Source organism: Scomber japonicus, chromosome 13, assembly GCF_027409825.1.
Source record: "Scomber japonicus isolate fScoJap1 chromosome 13, fScoJap1.pri, whole genome shotgun sequence".
Lineage (NCBI taxonomy): Eukaryota > Metazoa > Chordata > Actinopteri > Scombriformes > Scombridae > Scomber > Scomber japonicus.
The window spans coordinates 19,269,144-19,289,497 of record NC_070590.1 but is presented as its reverse complement, the minus strand read 5'-3'; the positions used below and the strand labels follow the sequence as shown (position 1 = coordinate 19,289,497).

General features: G+C 36.0%; 1 protein-coding gene across 1 annotated transcript in view; it reads left to right on the top strand.

Annotated features, from left to right (window-relative positions):
• The window catches only part of rxfp2a (relaxin family peptide receptor 2a), a 39,068-nt gene that overhangs the window by 7,644 nt on the left and 11,070 nt on the right, over nucleotides 1–20,354 (top strand). Inside the window, exons 3-10 of the mRNA XM_053330997.1 lie at nucleotides 5,983–6,060; nucleotides 7,382–7,487; nucleotides 10,506–10,577; nucleotides 13,159–13,230; nucleotides 13,831–13,902; nucleotides 14,569–14,640; nucleotides 16,937–17,011; nucleotides 18,528–18,599. Coding sequence (XP_053186972.1) covers nucleotides 5,983–6,060; nucleotides 7,382–7,487; nucleotides 10,506–10,577; nucleotides 13,159–13,230; nucleotides 13,831–13,902; nucleotides 14,569–14,640; nucleotides 16,937–17,011; nucleotides 18,528–18,599 — 619 coding nt within the window. The remainder of the gene's footprint in view (nucleotides 1–5,982; nucleotides 6,061–7,381; nucleotides 7,488–10,505; nucleotides 10,578–13,158; nucleotides 13,231–13,830; nucleotides 13,903–14,568; nucleotides 14,641–16,936; nucleotides 17,012–18,527; nucleotides 18,600–20,354) is intronic.

The window sequence follows — 20,354 nt, the reverse complement described above, 5'->3', positions numbered from 1 at the left end:
AAAGAGTGGCAGAGGTTACAATGATGGGGTTGTTTACTCGCCCATAGGTTTGCCTTTACAATGACATGTGTACAGACATTCAGGGACCTCTCAGCGGGATATAGACACAATGAGGCCACAGCCACAGGTCTTGGCTTCATGCAGTCCAAATTTGGAGTCAAAAGGCCAAAAGATGAATTTTTCTGAATTATTTTTCAACAGGTATGTCCATGCGTTTTCCTCAGGTCCTTTTTGGAGACTCCAAATGGACACTTGGTTACCAAAGCTGTATAACCACAATCAAACACCTATAACTTCACATCCCCTTTGCCTACAATCAAAATCTTGGTCTCTAATGAAAGCTGACGCCATATTATTATTATTATTATTATTATTATTATTATTACATATAACCATATTTTTTTGTTTGGCCATATCTATCTATCTATCTATCTATCTGTTTATTTTGCTATAAGTCATATGTCAAGTCGAAGAAGAACCAACCGTGTACCAAAATGCCGAGTGCGTAATAATTATATCAACTTCATTTCACCGAATATTTCCATAGGCTAGAACAGCAGTCAATCAAAGCCATGTCGTCATTGTTGTCAGTCACATGTCCTCATTGGCTTTGGAGACATGTACTGCCTAAACCTAAACACCGATTGGCTTGTGTGTGGTGTCGTCAGAAGCAGAAGAGGCTCACGGTCGTAAACATCTAGTCACGTGTAGTCTGAGATGGACGCGCAGGTCAGGAAATGACGTAAACGGACCGTATATGGTTTGTTATTTGTGTTATTACATTAGGTGTTGGACTAAATACATGGACATATTGAGGAAAGTATTCCGGTTTTATGGAAACGGATTTCATATTTCACAAGAATGGATACTTGGCGAGCTGTACAGAAAGTCCTGAGTCATAAGATGATCGTTGTGGATAAAGGGAAGACTTTGAAGGTATGTAGGCATTATAGCTTTTCTTACTTAGCTCAGGGGCTAGCCGAGCTAATCGCTAATACTATTACGGCTGTGAGCAACCATATAAGTCGTGAGTGGTCTTGAATGAATCAGGACAATCTAAGCTTTCCAACAATGTACGGCATGAATATATATGTTTAAGGGTTGGTGTTTAAAACATTCAGAAGAACTTGTGGCTACTTCCTAACATCCGTCCTGTCCCGTAGACGGAACAGCGTGCGTGTCAGTGGTTGTAAACTTTAAAACTGATGCTGATAAAGAGGCCTCAAAGAACATTTAGGGTGATTGAGAAATGCTGACAGTAAGAATTAAGTCAAAGATGTTTATTTTTACCCAATAGTTTCACATAACATCCTATCAATTATTTACTAAAAAGACTTAAGACCTTCCCTCTGGCACACAAAGAACCAATCAACAAAAGAAGAAATAAGTGTTTAATGCTGCACAGATAAAATGTTGATTTTTACTTACTTACTTTTTCCCCAAAGAAGAAATCATGCCATCAGAGTAACTGTAAAATATATTATAGTCATATAAAAGTTCTGCACACAGTGGCTTTAGGTATCCAACACAGACAAAAAGGAACCTTTCAAAGATGCTTGTGAGATTTGAAAATGACAGTACTTATCTCCATCTAACTCTTATACTAACAATGCTGACAGTTATTATAAAGACATGCCACTGAGACGTTCTGGTCTATGTGTGGACCACGATGCGGCAAAGCCATGAAGTAATCTGTCCCATTTAATGTTCATTAACACACATTTATTTGAAGCTGACTTCTGAACCATGACAGCTAAAATGTTAAACAAGATGAGAAAGAGTAGATGACATGCTTGTTGTGAGGATACAGATAACAGGTACTCAGAACAGTCCTCAAGTCATAGTAGATTTAACAAAGGAGGAAAGGAAAAGATTTGAGGCGTTGATTTGGCTTCATATTAATCAGAAATGCCAGTTCACTTTGTATCGAGTATTTAAATGCAACAGTAACCATCATCACAGTAATCATCATGCATTATACTTTGTTCATTATGAATCATAAAGGCTTGTTTCTTATGATCACATTTTGAAAATTAAGTAATATTTAATGTGACACACCCACAAACAGTTTCTTTAGAATCAATAATATATCTATCTTTCTATTATGTGGATACACCAGAGATCCTGAGAGGTTGTTCTCCTACAACCTCTCAAGATCCTTGGCCATCTCTCTAGTGTGTAAACCACTTGAAAAAGCTACTCATGGACTCTGTCCTCTCTATAGATGTGCGCTCACTGAGTTGAAGAAGAGGAAGCTGAGCATGTAACATTGACAGAGGAGGGAACATAAAAAAAGATGGACTACACAAGGCAAGGCAAGGCAGTTTTATTTATATAGCGCATTTCATACACAATGGCAACTCAATGTGCTTTACATAAAACAGAAAAACATATAATTTGAGAAACTTTAAACATACAATTAACCCCCACCCCACCCCCCCATAATAAAAACAAAGTACAGAAAAATAGAAAGACATAAATAAAATGATTGCAGCATAAAATAATAAATTAGCTTTAAAATCATTAAAAGGACATAGAGTGCAAATGAAAGATTAAAATGTAAAGTGCTTTAAAAGAGCTCAATCGTAAGCACAGGAGAAGAGAAATGTTTTTAACCTGGATTTAAAAGTGTTCACTGTTGGGGCCAGTAGAGCCAGTTAGATCTACAAAATACTCTGATTTGTTAAGGTCCAATGCTAATGAGTCTCTTATCGAACCTTTTATCTTTATCTCTAATTTTCTCACTATTTACCTGTTTGTTGTACATTAGAAAACAAGTCAGTAAACAGCAGATCAGATCAGCTAAAATAAAAAGGTTCGGTGACCTCTTGTTAATATGCTATAATATTATTTTTGAATGAAAACACAAATCTCTCTGTAACACAACTGTGCGACTGCCAGTGGACTGTGTGTGTTTGTAGTTGCACATAGTGGAGACTCCTCTCTAGAGAAATGATCAAGCAGATTAGCTCACATCAATTTAAGAATTTCCTAGTTTAACTTTGATTCATATCAGCATCTAATATCTCCTAATCAGGACATTCAGTGTCTTGAGTTGTTGTTAAGAACTGCAGGGTACAGCAGTTAATTAAATGTGTCAGATACATATCATTTACATTTCATATATTGTACTTCTTATCTGGTTTTCAGGTTGTATATACAGGCTGTGAACATTAATTAATTAGCACAAAAGTTAGCTTTCCCCATTTGATTCAATGCCAAATGTTTTTGCACGTTTTGGAAAATATGCTTAGTTGCTTTCTTGTGGAGAGTTAGAAGAGAAGAATAATACAGTCCACTAGCTTGTCAGAGATTGAGAATGAGCCATTTATAGTCAATATAATTTCTTACATCCTAATCTGTCACTGGAGGCCTAGATCTGACTGATTTCTTATTTAATATTATATTGTGTTACCATCTGAAGGACATCAATAAATGTTATTCTGTTTCCTTTATAACACATCAACAAGGTCAATATTCAGTGTGCTACTTAAATAAACATTTCTTTGTAAAACATACTTAATATGTTTTTTTTAAACACAACAACAAATAAAACATTGCCTTTTCTGCAAAATGAAGCCATATTTTTCATATCAGCTACATCAAGATGGAACACAGATTAGTGTCAGTCTGGCGATGGCAGTGCCTTCCTGTCAGTAGCCAGGAACTCATTCTGTGCTGTATTACTTCCCACCCTCGTCATCAGGCAGCCTTCTCTCACTGGCGTTTCGTGCAACATAAAAAGGACAGCGGGCACTAGGCTCTTCCACAGTATGAAATACATCATCTTCACAGCCATCTCATCTTTGCCTGGTTCTAAAAAGTGAATGTAGGCTCTACTTATCATCTTGATCAGAGTACTGCATACTGTATGGTGTTGTAAACACTGCATCTCGTCTGTTTGCAGGGTCTCTGACAGTCAGACGGTTGTTTATCTTTGGTTATGTCTGCATACACCCCAGGGAATTCCATGTAATTGCATTTGTTATAAAAGCTATTTTTCAGTGTGTGGCCATCTCTTTCATATTTTAACTGCAGGGCAGACGGGCAGCTACACCTGCTAAATACCTGTTCTTTGAACCAAGCTCGCTCAACCAAGATAAAAAATGTGTCAATCTTTAGTCATACAGTAAATGTAGTTTTAGGTGTGTCTTTGCCAACATTTAGCGTAATCCTGAATGTTTCACTGCATCAAAGGTCCATTAAGGGTGCATAATGATATTTCAATACAAACTCTGTACTCTGAACTCTGTACAAGAACATTTCTGAAACGTGACACCTTCCTTAAGTCCTTAAACTTGAGTGTCTTTGACGTTTGATTTTACAATTATTCTCTTGATATCATGACTTCAGCTTGTTCAGTTTGTGTTTTTTTACCTCTGTGTTTGTGGGATAGTTTTGTCCAAAACTAACAAGACATGTTTGATGTTGTAGTGACACCTTGTTCCCACTCTTCATTATGGAAACTGTTTCATTGAAGATCAAGCACAATGTTCCTCCCTTGGGGAAAATGAATGCTTATTTCTGAGTCCAGTCTTTCATAAATGCTTTTGACTGTGAACTTTTCTTTTTTTGTGTAAACCAATTTTGAGTAAGCCATTTATCAACCAAAGCACCTATATCCAACAACAACCTTGCTAACCGTGGGGACTAGTATAGATGTGTCATTCAGAAGCATTCAGGTTGTGGAATGAAAAGTAGAAGACAGGTATGAGATTATAGATGTGGGCTGTTTATTTCTTAACCCATGTCTCTCAGTCTGATACATATTAAAACAGCAATATATAAAAGGCCATAGTATTGTGTCTTGTACATCAGTGTGATCTGATTGGATATGGTCTTGCATCACAATGTTGTAGTCAGATTTTATTTACTTGAGATCAAAGGGGAAACTGGTTCCATAAAATATGTCTCCCATAAGAAAAGAAAAATATCCATCTATTACTTTTGCTCATCTTCACAAGTGACTCAAAGCTGTTCTTTTAATCTGTGTTCACTTACAGCCTTCAGTACAGTCTCACCCAGGAATAGTAGCTGATGCTTAACTGTGGTTGGTTTGACCACAGAATGAGCCATCTTCCTCTGAGACATCATGTTTGACAGGATGTTTGACAGCTTTAATAGGCTCTGCATTATGCCAGTGATACAAGCTCTGTCTTTCATTATCTTTCATCTGTCAGTATTTAATCAGGCAATAAACAATATTTACGGCTGATTGGAGGCTTATTCAGATTTTCAAAGAAAATTAGTCAGAGAAAGTAGCTTTTTGTTAAGTCAGAAATAAGAGTGTTTGTAGTGTTGTTCAATGCTGTTGATAGTTGCTCGGTTACAAGCATAAGAGGTAAATACTATAGTGTGATGTTTAAACAAATGTGGAGAGAACACTCAAGTTTGACAATGTAAGGTTTGACCTAACTCTGGTGTAATTATGTGTGACGGTTGCTTAGACAAACTTTTGTAAGTAGGAAATATTTGTGCTGGTGAAGTTTTCTTTTTGAATTTCAGTTGATATGACAGTAGCCTGGAGTCTACTTCTGATTGAATTGATTCCAGTAAAAAACAGGTAGATTATTACATTGAGCAATATTCATAATCAAACCAAATCCCTGCAGAGCTTGAATGGTTGCCAGCTGTGAAATCTTATGTTAGTGTATTTAATATTAAATCCAAATAACTGCATTAAAACATCAGGGAATAACTTTAAAGCAACAGTTTTTTCAACTTGTCGTCTGCCAAGAAGCACATTTAGCTCTTTCATTAAAGGATGATTTATGACTGGCCTCCATGCTGTGTGATGACAGCTGAGAGATTTGTGATTGTGAAGTGATTTTGGCAAGATTATCTTGTCCCTTGCTGTGCCTGCCACATTTCTTCAGCCAGTCATTTTTCATAGGAATCAACACCATTGAGATTAGTGTTCTTCTCTGGATTGTATCTGTCTCCAGTGTTCAGATAATTGCTGTTCCTTGTTTGATTTTTCAGGAGATAACGTCGGCTGGGCAGACTTATTTGGTCGAACACTACAGAATCCCAATCCTGTGACCTTCCTGGATGAGTGCTGTAAGTGTGTTTATGTACATTGATGTGTATATGTCTTAGGCCTGCGCTTAACATTAACTAATATTATTGTCACTTTAGATTATTGTCTTGATTAGTCATTCGATCTAAAAATAAAAATCAGAAAATAGTGAAAAATTCCCATAACAATATCCTAAAGCCCAAGATGACATATTCAAATCAGTCCTCACATTTGAAGAGCTGAAACTAAACTTTACTTGAACAAAATATTTATAGAATAATTTTCTAACTATTGACTTAACAATTAAACAATTATTATTATATTATTATTATTAATTAAACAATCGTTCCAGCTCTAATATGCTTGGATATGTGTAAGTACTCACTTTTTGCATGTGTGTATGTCTGTGTTCAGACTCATCAGATGATTGCATAATGTTTTGTGTTTAACAGCAAAAGATCCGATACTAACTTTATTGCCTTTCCCTTGCTGCCTTTGCTCACCTCTTACATGAGGAAATGTTGGGTCTCTTTATATTGAATTAAAAAGTACGATAAAGACCTGCTCAATGTGAAAAGTGCCATGAGATAACTTTTGTTGTGATTTAGTGCTATTCATAAAATAAAATGAATTAAATTGAATTGAACATAATCAACTACACATAACTACAAGCAGAGGCGATTGAGAGACTATGAATACATCTGATATTTCTACTCATTATCTTGTCTTGTGGTGAAACTTGTCTTGGTGGACAATAAACTTGAAATGGTTATTCAATTAATAAAATGTTGATTGACTGAAGATTAATTCACAATAGTTTTGGTTAATGGTGCATCAATCCTAGGTTTTTGTTTCCCAGTGGAGATTCTGCTACCTCAACACAGTATACTGGTTTACTGATACCAGTATCCCAGTCAATGCAGTGCCAGTGTTCTCTTTTTTCCACACTAAAAAAGATGAATATTATACTGCATATAGAACACACTCGGATTAGTTTTATGAAAGGTAACATGATACTAGAAATGACTAGAGTTGGTCATAATAAAATTCTTATAACTGACAAATTACTAAAAATATGTATTTAGTTTTGGCTGCTCACAATACCCATTGCATTTAACATAGTCAGAGTCAGTACTGTATGATTTAAGTGGATCAGATAAGTTTTGATTGATATAATGTTTGTCATATACTGAGTTGTAAATTAAGTCACGTTGGCCTTTTGGGAAATTGTGACTGGCACAACAGGTTAATGTCATGTCCTTCACAATCCACTGATATTTCTTGAAAAGCCTTTGTAGTAAAAAAAAAAATGCCATGAATCCTATTATAAACTGTTTGTGTGCATGTATGTGTTGTGTGCAGTCTTGCAGGAGTATCCAGAGAGCTGTGATTGTATACAGACAGATGTTGAGTGTGTGGAGGTCAACCTGCAGGATGTTCCACCACTTTCTCCAAATGTTACCTGGCTGTAAGTTTCATCAGATTGTTGTATTGATGGTGTAAGTGTGCGTCTCTGCGTGTGTGTGTGTGTGTGGGGGGGGGGGGGACAGTTGAATTTTGGGCAGTGGTTAAGGTGATGGTTAGACAACTAGTGTGCATGGTTAATCTTAGTATCCAGGAAATGAATATAAGTCTATGTCTATGTCTTGTGGCAACCAATTTGAGTTCAAAGTAAGAAGTCTTCACAGTCTTTTGGCTTTAGCTTAAGTTAGAATTGTCAGTGCTGTTGTCAGGTTGTTTTTCTAATCTTGCAGACATAGTTAATGTTCAGGCCGTTGATAATGAAAACTGACATAGGCAGATAGACTATTTTAAAACAAATCAGTACAAGTCTAAATCTCAAAGTTGAATGCCTGTAATAACATAATTTTAAGTTTATTCTAGTTAATAATAGAAATTTTGACAAAAGGATCTCACTGAACAGAGCAAGGACCTGAAAAAAGGTCAAAAATCCAATTACCACGACCCTCAGATGACTAAAACGTATGACATTTCCTTTGCCCTTTGTTGTGTTTTGCTCTCAGCTATTTATATTTTGTTAGCAATAATTGCTGCACACCATCCTCCTGCTTTTTGACCTTTTTGTGTTACATGTCACCTCTTTCGGCAAAATTTCATGTCTAAATCTGAGATTTAATATCCCCAATCTTGTTTGTAATATGTGAAAATGAGTTTATTAATTACTAATTCTTAAAAAGTGGAAAATAGCTGCTGTTATCATCACAACCTCAGAGCAAAGCCAGAAAGCAGAGGTCACAACTGTTACGATCTCCATGGAAACTGCCTCCTTGTGAGTCCAGTTCACCAACAGGGGTATCCTCAAACCAGCATCCAGGACAGGCACAGACCATCCACAGAGCAAGGATAAAAAGATATACAATAATAGATACACTTATCCATTAGTAACCTCAGTTGTGTACATATTAAACAAATGTGTATCTAGGGATGCTGGTAGGCAGATTTCTACCCCTGCACTCCCAGCCTTTATGCTATGCTAATTAACATCTTGACATACCTCCATAGTTAATAAGAGTGTTATTGATGATCAACCCAAACACTCATTATCCTGTCCTGTTTTTCATTTGTTATACCATGTGCCATTCTAAATGCATTATCTCTCTGGTCATTGTTGATTGTTTTATTTCAGAGAAAAGAGAAATCCCTGAACTACAAGAACTGACACTACATTTAAATGACATAACCACTGTTTGAACACTGAGTAAAATAAACCAAAACTCGTTTTTTATATTAAAAATAAATATAAAAGTCAGTGTGACTAATCTGCCAATCATTCATCTGTCCATCAACTTGCTTTTAGAGTCTATGTATGGATGGATAATTTACTTCAGTTTATCATTATTGACATTTTCACACAGTGTCTCAACATTCTTCTCTGTCATTTTGCTCTTCCATTAAGATGCTTTGCACTATTGATTTCTCTGTTGCCTGAGAACCATGAAAAACACTTAAATCATCTGTTGAACTCCCACATGTCAGCTCTCTAAACAAAGATGTTTATTTTGAAAATGTTGTAAATTGTAGCTTCATTAATTGGCTGAAAATGTGTTATACATTGATTATTATGCCTCATTTAATGAAGTCACATTGTTTCACACTGTTTTTCCTGAATGACTAATAGACTCAGGCGATGGGGTGGTAAGCCAAACATTTTTTGTTGTGTGCTTAATCTTTACTGTCAGTTAGCGGCCTCCTGTTCCCTTTGATTTATCAGCCTCTACTCCCAGAGCACATGAACAAACTCTACACAATTGATTTGGTTGGTTTGGTCGTCTAAAACAAAGTTGTACAGTAAGTGATACTGACTCAGACATACTTTCTGTACTTTCTGCCAGAGGTCATTGACATTTATATTTCTCATTGATATGCCAGTTTTGTTTAAAACGGATGAATTCTTAGTTGTTTTTGTTGTTAAGTGTAGAAAGCGTTGCTTTGTTTTGATGTAAACTTTTAGTTTCATGCTTGGTGAGTTACTGTTGTAGAAGATATTACTTATGTTCATGTTCCAGTAAGTCCATGACTGAACGCTGCTCACAGCATCACCCTGATGCTCCTTTATCTTTTCTTTCTTTTTATCTTTGGGTTTTGGACTGTTGATCGTATAAAACATGATTATTACAGGCTTTTTACTCTATTCTCTCAAGATATAATAGAAAATAATTGGCAGATCAGTTGAAAAAAGTTTCAGCCGTAAACATCTGTTATTTAGTCATTGTATGTCACAGAAAGAGCTTTGTCAAGTCTGAAAGCCATCAATGAGTTACCATCATCAGGGTTACCTCAGCTTGAGTTTGTAGAAGATAAAGATCAAGTAAAAGCTTTGCAGGATGTGAAACTCAAGTCAATTTATATGTGAAAAACGAAACCTATTCTTGTTTATACAGTGTGTTGTTCCTGCCTTTGTGGTCCAGTTTCTTCACATTTGCTGGAGATGTGTTGTATATAATAAATGGCCAATTTGATTTTATTACCACTTTGCTTTATTTTGTCATCAAATCCATATTTTACAATGCTATTTGTTAACCAATAACTATACTTATATAAATTATAAATACATTATTATATCAATTTCTTTTGTGGGTGTGTTTGTGTACAATGAATGCATATTTTAGTTTAATAAGTATAAAACAGCCCTCCCCCCCTTTACTTCCAATATAACTTCTGGGATCATCCACCTAGACTTTCCGTTGCTATAATACTCTTTCTTTGAAGTAACCTTTTCAAGTCCTTGTTTTTCCTTCTGACAGATGATGCTTATATTATTATGGACATTTTAAAGCCCTTAAAAGCCATTTCTTAAGTAGTTAAGACATATTTCAATGTTTATTGCTGATAATGCTTCAGACGTTTTATCTTATTTTCTTTATCTGTCTCTATCTGAGTGTACCAGCACTGTGGGTGTCTGCTTATTGTTGTGAAATATGCAATGTATTTTTTTACCTGTGGCATTTCATGGGTTTTGTTACAGGTCCCTGAGGAGCAATGAGATCCGGGTGTTGTCTGATTATGTCTTCTCTGAATACCCTGCCCTGGAGAGACTGTGAGTATTTCTTTCTTTCTTTTTCTTCATGATAAACATTGTTAGTTGGTTTAATCAATGTTTGTGTGTTTCTACATTCAGTGTGTATAGTGTGGCTACTTAAGTATCTGTTGCAGTTATTTCAAGATGTTGTATTCATCATTGCCCTAAGGACACAGTTTATAACCAATACACTGTGTTTTTATTGCTTCTTTTGGACAAATTGAGCACTGAAATCAAAAAGCTAAAGACACACATTAAAATGTATAATGTGCTGTCACATCAATATCTAGCTTTATTGTTATGTTGTCATTCCTGTTTTCTGTCTCGTAATTCATGTGTTGGCAGAGCTGAATTAGTTGACAGTTTTAATGTTTTGTGCAAGACATGATTTTATTGAGATACATTAACGCAGTGACATCTTTTTATGTTGTTCATCTCTGTTGGTCTCCTTTAGATTTTTCTGACTTGGTTCAGTTGTTACTATAGACACGTCTGCGATCCTCACACTGTCTGTCTCTTTGTTGAAATCTTTTTTTCCCCTTTCTTACAACAAGTCTTTACCTTTCTAGCTTTATATAATGTATTGACATAAAACTGGGTGCTTAGATGTAAACAACATAAATATGAGAATCAACAAGGGACTGCAGATGAAAATGAGTTATAAATAACTATGGTACACTACATCAAATGGTAACATTTACTGTATGTTTAACTAATGCAGTGCCTGTGCAAAATCTGTTTTTGCATGTGTTTTTACTACAAAGTCAGACATCCCAACTCTCCCGCATTTTGATAGCGGCTCCCGACACCGATCAATGAAGTGTATTTCACGATGAAGTGTATTTCAAAGCTCCGCTGCCTTATAACCTCTCTAACTCTGGTCCTGCGCTGTGCTCAGTGTGCTGTGTGAGAGGGGGAGTGGCCAGCGGCCCTAACCCTAACCCTAACAGCTAATGTGTGCTTCTTTTAACGACATATTTATTTATTTAACAGACATTCCTGTCATTTATAGATAGATATTGTTCATGGTACCAATAAACACATTACAATTCATCAGTTAATTAATCTTCCATTCTCTTTTGTTGCAAGTAAATGATTTTCCTAAATGACTTATGCTTAATCACACATCTCTAATTGACAACAGCATTAGTCTGCAATACTCTCAATGTCACAACTCTCTGACTCACATATTTTAAGGTGTCCTGCATAACAAAGGGACTGTTAACTTTTCTAAGGTCTAGGTATAAAAACAGATGGTGACGGTGAGTATTGAACTTGAATTTTAAGACTCCATAGGTTTTTTAGCAACCGTTCAAGCCACTACCCTGCATTTAGACAATTCTCAGACTTCGTTAGACAGAGATCTCCAGTTTCCTGGTATTGTGAGACTAGTACTGTTATTACTTAATTCACTTACAATATATGCAAATATTCCACAAAAGGACAACATCCTACATTTGTAAGCATCTCATCTCTGCTCCTTATCTGATGCACAATTAGCTAAAGCCTCCTTTAAACAGTCAAAGCTTAACAAAGTAACCAAACTTTTTATACTCTAAACATGTTGAAAACAAATCCCAGACACTCTCCGAGTAGAAAACTGTTACTTCCCAACATGAGTAGCAGGTAGTTGATGAGCCACTGTAGCTGAAGCCACAAGCTAGTATTATTCACAGCAACTGTCCTTGTGTTTTGTACATTTCCTCTGCAGTGCTTTTCTAAAGAACTGCAACTAAAGAAATATCTTAGCAGTGGAAACTGTATTCTTCCTCACACTCTTCTTTAGACCTGAACAAGGAAGCAGATAACAACTGTAGATTTTGAATAATATAAGTTTGTCACCTGGACAACGATTTTTACAGCTATAAATCTGTACCATTTCTTTTCAATCAATTTCTATACACTTCACATTTGTACCTTTTTAAATGTCCGTCATGTTTAGATGGTAACCTCTAACAGCAATATCTCTGGTTGGAGTTCATTCAGAGATCTTTGATGCATGTCTTCTCCATCTGTTTCTGCATGTGCATATTTCATTTAATTCATCTGCTGCATGTGTCATTTAGTAAGAACATGTAGCCTACAATAACTAGGACAGTGATATGTTGTTTTTATTAAGCCGCTCTTTTTGCAGAATCTGAAACAGTAATAGCTTCTCATTTGTAGGAAGGTCACACAAACGCGTTCTCAAACTTTTTCATTTGCCTAAAGCCATGAAAAAGAGCACATTTCTGAACTTTCATCACTAGGTTCAAACATCAATACTTTCTGGCTTATTATTAGTGTTTTATCAAGTGTCATGATTTGCATGTGAGCAACAGATCGTTGTCCTCTGTGTGTTGATGTGGAAAATATGCTGATGAGTATATTATCCTCTCGTTCTAACTGAAGTGCAATGATGATGATTACAACAGGGTATTAATCACTTTGGTATTCTGTTCAAGAAAAGTCAAGTCCAAAGTCAAGAAATAGGTGTACACGTGTATAAATGATGTTTATATGTATGAGAGAGATGAAGAGCTCCAGTGGGAAGAGTTTCAGATGAAAGTACAAATAGAAGAGGTTTTTTCCAAATGCAGTTTTTTTTCTCTGTTCCCAGGTTTATGCAAAACAACAGCCTCCAGTTCATATCCAAACACGCCTTCAGTGGCCTGTACAATCTAAAGAGGTTGTGAGTATCCTGCTTACCTCATCAGTGCACTGCACTAGTCTCTGGTGAAATACCTGCATAGATTTTATTTCCCTTTAGTCCACTTTTTTTTTTCTTGTTCATATGTATCTCTGACGGGCTTATCTCTGAAAATAGGCAGGAATCAGTTCATGTTAGGGGCCATATTTATCAACTAATCTACAGCAGCAAAATGTGTACAAGAGAAGAAATTCAAGGTGCCTCACCAGCTGTTCTTTGCTATTTCTTAAAGTCACATAGTGCAAGATGCCCAGATGTGAGTTGTAGCAGTAGTCTAATTGTGAGAATCTGGTCCCAGATTTCTGACTTTGTCAGTGTCACTGTCAAAGTTTTGCCTCAGATGGTCTTTGGTTGCCATCAGTGCTGTCAAAATCAGAAAACAACTGCAGAGAAAGTTGAACAAGTTTTAGCTGCAGTCAGAAAATGTTTGATATTGGTGTCTGTAACTGTGTGCAGTACTTAAAACATGAGGATTAAATATATTTTTGTGCACTGTGTATATATTTGGCAGTCAGAGAAACTACATTAGAGGATGTCTTTTCATGCATCGCCTCTTTCTCTGCTTCTCATTCCTTCTCTCAGGTTTCTCAGTGAGAACTTGATATCCACCCTTAGTCCTGGTGTGTTCAGGGACCTCCACCAGTTAGAGTGGCTGTAAGTAATACACACACATGCACACACTCAAACACAAATATATATGCAATAATAAACTTCATTTCTATAGCACCTTTCAAAACTGAAGTTACAAGGTGCTTCACACAATACAATATTAATAGAATAACATGCACAAAAACACAATAAAAGCAATAATCAAGTATAAATAGATGAAACATTAAACAAGAAATAAAAGAACAAAAAGCAGCAATTACACAACATTATAAAAATGCCTGTGGGTCTTTAAAAGCTTTTTAAAATGAGGCACTGACTCAGCTGACCTGATAGGGAAGAGGAGTTTGTTCCATAGAGTTGGGGCTACAACGGTAAAAGCATGGTCTCCTTTAGTGTTAAGCCTTGACCTTGGAGCGTGTAACAGCATCTGATTTTCAGATCTGAGGGATCTTGGTGCAGGATAAGGTGTGAGGAGTTCAGAAATGTAAAGTGGAGCCAGACCCTGTAGGAATTGAAAGTTATTAATAAAACTTTAAATTGGATTCTGTAACGGATGGGGAGCCATTATAATTCAGTCATATGTCTACATTACATGAATGTGTGAGAGAGTTATTGTGTTATGCACACTTTGGTCATATATAAATGCACATTGAAGGACACTGCGTTGATGTTGAAAATTGAACCAGGGTTTTTTTTGTTTTTTTGTGCCAGGATGTTGGATCATAATCCACTGAACAGCTTGTCCCAGGACACCTTCATTGGGCTCGAGTCTCTCATGTACCTGTGAGTTGCATCATTTTTCTTAAAATTATTCTACTTCTAATATCAGACAGATTCCAGCATTTTCTGAGATTTCACTGAGATTAGCAATTGATTTCATATCAGTAGTGCATTATCTAGGAAATCAGTATAGTTTGAATAAAACCAAAGCCTACTTTTCATGACTAATTGCTAACCTGAAAGTAGTCAATAAAAGAAAATAGTCACAGCTATTTGAAGGGATCAGACCACATGTGTCTATTATTTTTGAGATAATTGTTATGTCAAACCTCAAACAAAAATCCGACAGTAATCCCATGTTATAAAATTATACCATCATTGTACTTACTTTACCAAAAATAGGTTTGGATAAGTTGTTTTTTCCTAGACATGAAGAAAAGTGGAGCTTTTTCCCCCAGTTCTTCCAGACACTCATAAATAAAGTAGTAAATAAAGAGTCAGTCAGTGGAATCTTATATCAGAAATAGCAATCCAGTTCTGTTTCATTACATTTCATAAGCCAGTAAGTCTTAGATTTACTCTAGACTCTATTTGACCTTAAATTATGTGTTTTGATATTTTACTTTTATTTTTTGTTTCCCTCAAAAATTCATAACCATGTTTGGTTTTTATCCTCAGAGACCAAATCACATTTCTGTCTCTCTCTTCATCTTTTTCTTCTCTTTATCTCTTGCCACACTTTCCTCCATCTCCATCCAGAATCTCTGACTGAATCTAGATCAGCCCTCATATTATTCTTTATAGACTAGTGAGATTACTGAATTGTTGCCTGTGTCTCTTCCATTATGCTGTCGTCTGCTTCCTACATGTCCCACAGTTCATCCCTACTTTTAACTCAGTGACTCTATCTTTTCTTTTTTCAACTGTCTTCCACTCGACATGTATCAATTTCAATAAATGTCCTTTAAATGTTTATGCTTAAGAGATAAAAGCCTTGTAAATGTGCTCCCACTGCCCCCCCCCCCCCTGTCTGCCTCTTCAAAGAGTCTTTATTACTCTCAGGAGTGGCTCTTAAGACAAGACTGACCATATAATTCTCTTTTGATTTCTCCATTCATCAGTGGAATCAGAGCAGAGTCCCTGGGTCCTGGTTTGGTCTCAGATTGTGTCTCTCCTCACATTTGTCTCAAGTTTTACCACCACAAATATCAAAGCTTTTTATACAATCTGAAAACCACAGGAGTTGAAATATGCTGTCTGCACTGCAACCTATCCTCATCCAGGGACATTTTACTCCATTTCACTTCATAATTAAGTTTATTGCCAACAATTTTTCAAACAAGGCTTTTAGACTGATTCACTACCTTCAAGACAAACATTTCTCTTCATTTCAGTACTTGCAGTGACCTGAAAAGAGACTTAGGATAGGTCATCTGTTACCCTGAATAATTTGGGAATTATTTATTTGTTTATTCCATTAGTATTTAACAATGCAGTTGGAATTTTTTATTGGATATTGCAAAAAAATAAGATAAAAATGTCAGTTTGGTCACTTTTAAGTGTTTGCTAATTGGCTGTTGGTGAACCCAACGAGGAGAATTTTCAAATTACTTCTTGCTGGAAAACTGCCAACCTAACATGGAGACTTTGACAAGGAATACATTTGCCAAAATGTGTTAATGGATCCCTCATCTCAAACAAATCTGAAGTCTCACTAAGTTGATTTATTTTCATACTGCAATGAAATTGGGGATCACCAAGAGCTGCCTGGAAGGAAGAAAAACAATCCAAAAAAACACAATTACAGTAATATTTGAAATGTTTCATGTTAAAATATTGTAATTTTAAGTATGATTTTTTTTTTTGTAAAGTTAGCTTAATAATGCATTAGTACTGTTAGATATTTTGATTCTTTAGATACATAAATCATTACATATTGTTACTGTAGTTGCATTAAGGAGTTAGGGATTCCCTTTGACTACAGGACAGTGATCGGATGACATTATTTATTCATATTATTACTGTGCTACTGTTTGAAGTTACTTGGACATAAGTCAAAAGGTTCATATAGTGAGGAGCCATTTGTTAGATATTTAATTTGCTGCTGTCTAAAAGATTAGTCACTGCATTGCTTTTAATCCAGCTTTAGCATCCCATTCCATTTATCCTTGTTTATCCTCATCTGCTGTTTCTCTCTTTTTGTAAACAGGTCACAGATCATTTGCTCCCAGGCATACTGTACAAGCTGGTTGTGATAGTTCAAACACCATAGAGTATCTTCTCTGCTCTGCTGGCATGGTGGGAACTTGTGTAGTGTAGTTCAGTGTTTTGTAGTGACACATTTCTGTTCTTTCCTCAGATCCATGGTGGGCACCTCACTGCAGCAGCTTCCTCACCCGAGCTTCTGTCAACATATGCCTGCCTTGGACTGGCTGTGAGTCTCCTCTGACAGTATGCGTGTGTATGTGTGCAGGTGTGTGGCTCATTAGATGCCTGTGCTCTAATGAATTTACCAGAGAGATGGATGTGTGCATATGTCGTATCAGAAGCTCAATACTTTGTTATTTTAAAAGTTAAAGCTTCAAAAGGTCCAAATAGAAAAATCACCAAGAGTCGTCCAGCTGAATGCAGTCAAAGTTTTATTCGTCGACGAAGAAAGCCTTGGGAACCAAAATAGCACAGACAGCGTCTATGCCAAAATGACACAATGATTCTTGATACAAATTCCCCTTTTATACTGATAATTCTGGTACTGCCCAACGTGAGAAAGTGAGATGTCCCTCTACCTTACATAATTTTTGACCAATCAAAATCTTGTCAAAACAACTTTTTTTTGCAATGATCTCATCCCAGGTGCACTGAGGACACTCCACTGTGGCCTTGGCACTCACAGATGGGCAGAGAGGTTAAGTTCTGGTCAGGATAATCTAGGTCATAGGTTATATATCTTATTTTAATCAAATTATGACTTTATAACATTCAAATTATTATTTTATGACACTTGTTACTGCATTCTTTTCCTTTTTAAAGATAGCAATAATAGAAAGAGCAACACATTTTAATCACATATAATCAAAAGTGCTCAACACACTTAATCACATATAATCAAAAAGTTAAAGCTTAAAACATCATGAAGTGCAGAATCACATACTTCTCCTAACTCCTTCAGTCTTGATTATCCTTAGCAAATAGTAATCATTAATACAATACACCAATAACAAATACAATATGGTTCATTGTTAGCATTCATCACCCAAATTTTACACTACACATACTTAAAAGTGAATTATCCTGGTAAATAGAGGTGACAGAGGGTCGCATAGCTGAAAGTATGAGGATCAGATGAGTATCCCTCTCGACTACTGGAGTGGCGTAGTGTTCTCAGCCGATGTCACCGTGGTCGGTCAGCTCAACCAAACTATTTTTGGTTAGCGAAGGCAGATGAATCTGACACTAATAATGACCTCATGCTATTTGTACTTTCATCTTTTCGCTGCAGGTTGCTGGTCAACACTCGTATCCACTCTACTTATTAGGATTCCAAATCAATGTCTGTCACTGTGTTGCTTTTTCTTTTGCTGTCTTTTCTCCCTCAAACACAATCAGCAGGAAATCATTACACTGTATTTGCAGCAGCTTAAAAAGACTCTCAGAAATAATCAATGTTTTTAATAAGAAATATAATTTAACTTGCATTAAATTGACTTTTGTTCACCACCCTTCAAACAGGGAACACTGATAGCCTATTATTCAATCTAGTTTTATCAAATATATTAAACTATCAACTTGGAACTCTGGCTAATAATTAAAAAGCTAAATTAGCTACATTTTGATAGAAGTAAAAGTTCAGTCAAGCAAAATTATATGAATTCATACAGAACTATACATTTATTTATATGTGATCATAAATACACACATTAAATAAACATTCTATGTTTTTGTGCTTTCAGGGATCTTGAGGGAAATCTGATTCAAACTCTGAATTACTCCATATTGAAGACATGCAGCAAGCTGGAAGTACTGTGAGTGTCCCACTCAGAAACACCTTATCAGAAATTCAAATGCTTGAAAGACAATCTCTTTTAGGAGCTTACAAGAGTCATGAACCATGTTTCCATGCCATTCAGAGAGATTTTGAAGTTTCCAGATTGTAGCTACATCAGTTGTCCACACTACATCAATCATTAATAATAGTGTTGCTGTCAATTACATTTAGCCGGACAGTTTCTTTACTGCTCTGCATGCTTTTGGAAGTACTGAAGTTATTTTTTCTGCAAAAAGATTATTAATTTAGATTAAATAAATGTTCCCCTTTTTTTTAAAGTTGTTGAAAAGTTGGATATGTGTCTGGCAGAGTGTGACTATCGCAACTTCAATATTAATCATTAAATCTTCAGGACCATGAATAAACAAGCTGGTGGAGGCCAAGATAATTTTAATATTAAATTATCATTGAAGTAAATAGAATTTAATGCTTGCTCAGCATATTTATGTACAGTAGTTTTAAAGACTCAATGGTTTGGACTCAATCTGGTTTAATGCATAGACAAACATTATTAAATTATAGGCTCTTCTTACTTACAACTGCTTCATCACGCAGAGTTTGGTGCAGCTACTGTAGATATTGTAGATAATGTCCTTGTTTCCTGTTTTCTGTGCTATCAGGTGTATCGTAATGTTCAAGAGTAACCAGTTTACCTGTGACTTCTTAAGAAATTAGAAAAGTTCATTTAAAATTGTAATTTTAACAGAGATGAGCTCAGGGCTAACAGCATAAACATGATTAATATGCACTTTCAACAAGTACAATAATTTTAATTAAAGTAATGAAATGAGTTTAATGTGGGATTAAAGATAAGAAGCTGACTTTGCAAGCCTGATATGATGAGCTGAGAAGCCCTTTCACCACAAGAGAAAAACTTTATAGGTGCCAGAGGAGCTCAAGCAGTGATGAGGCTCAGATGGTGTATACTGTAGCTAAGATGTACCAGCAGACAGGAGTACAATCATTTTTAAAGACTACATGGTACACAGTGTTACAGGGTAACACAGACTGGGGCAATGGCAGCAGCATTTTGCACCATAGCTCAACGTAAAGGGAATTACAGTAGTCATGAGTCATGATGTTTTCAAGTTCCTCAAATGACAAAAGGAGCCTGATTTCCACAATAATCCTCAACATGATTGTACAACTTTGTCACAATGAACACCAAGAGAAAAGTCAGAATCAAAAGCTACTACTTAAATTATAGTGATCACATATATGATAAAGTATCCAGACTGTTACAAGGATGAAACAGAATTTCACATTTAGCATCATTCAGCTGAAGGACATTCATCGACTTCCATCACTTAATGTCTGACAGACAAGACAAGATAGAAAGCGTTGCCGGGTTTTACCTTGACAGCCAAACATAAAAACAAGCTGGATGCTTTGATGTGAATGAGAGATTAGAACTTAAAAACCTTTTATGAGGAATGTTTCCACCACATAAAGTGCTACCCAGCTCCAAAACATTCATTTCTCTTGGATAAAACACAGAGACTTTGAGTCTAGGAAGAAGGCCGCAATCCTCCTGTAGTTGTTTCATGCCATCTGGTGCTGTTTTCATTTTTATGAATGTAAGCGCTCCATCACATTAGCTGGTGTCCCTTGATGTTCAGTGCAATCATGACTGATAGTTGCCCTCACAAGAGACCATGAGTCAGTTACATGATGTCCTCAGAAACATTTACTGCCATAATTTAAAGAACTTGATTTCATTTTTCCAAGTTTT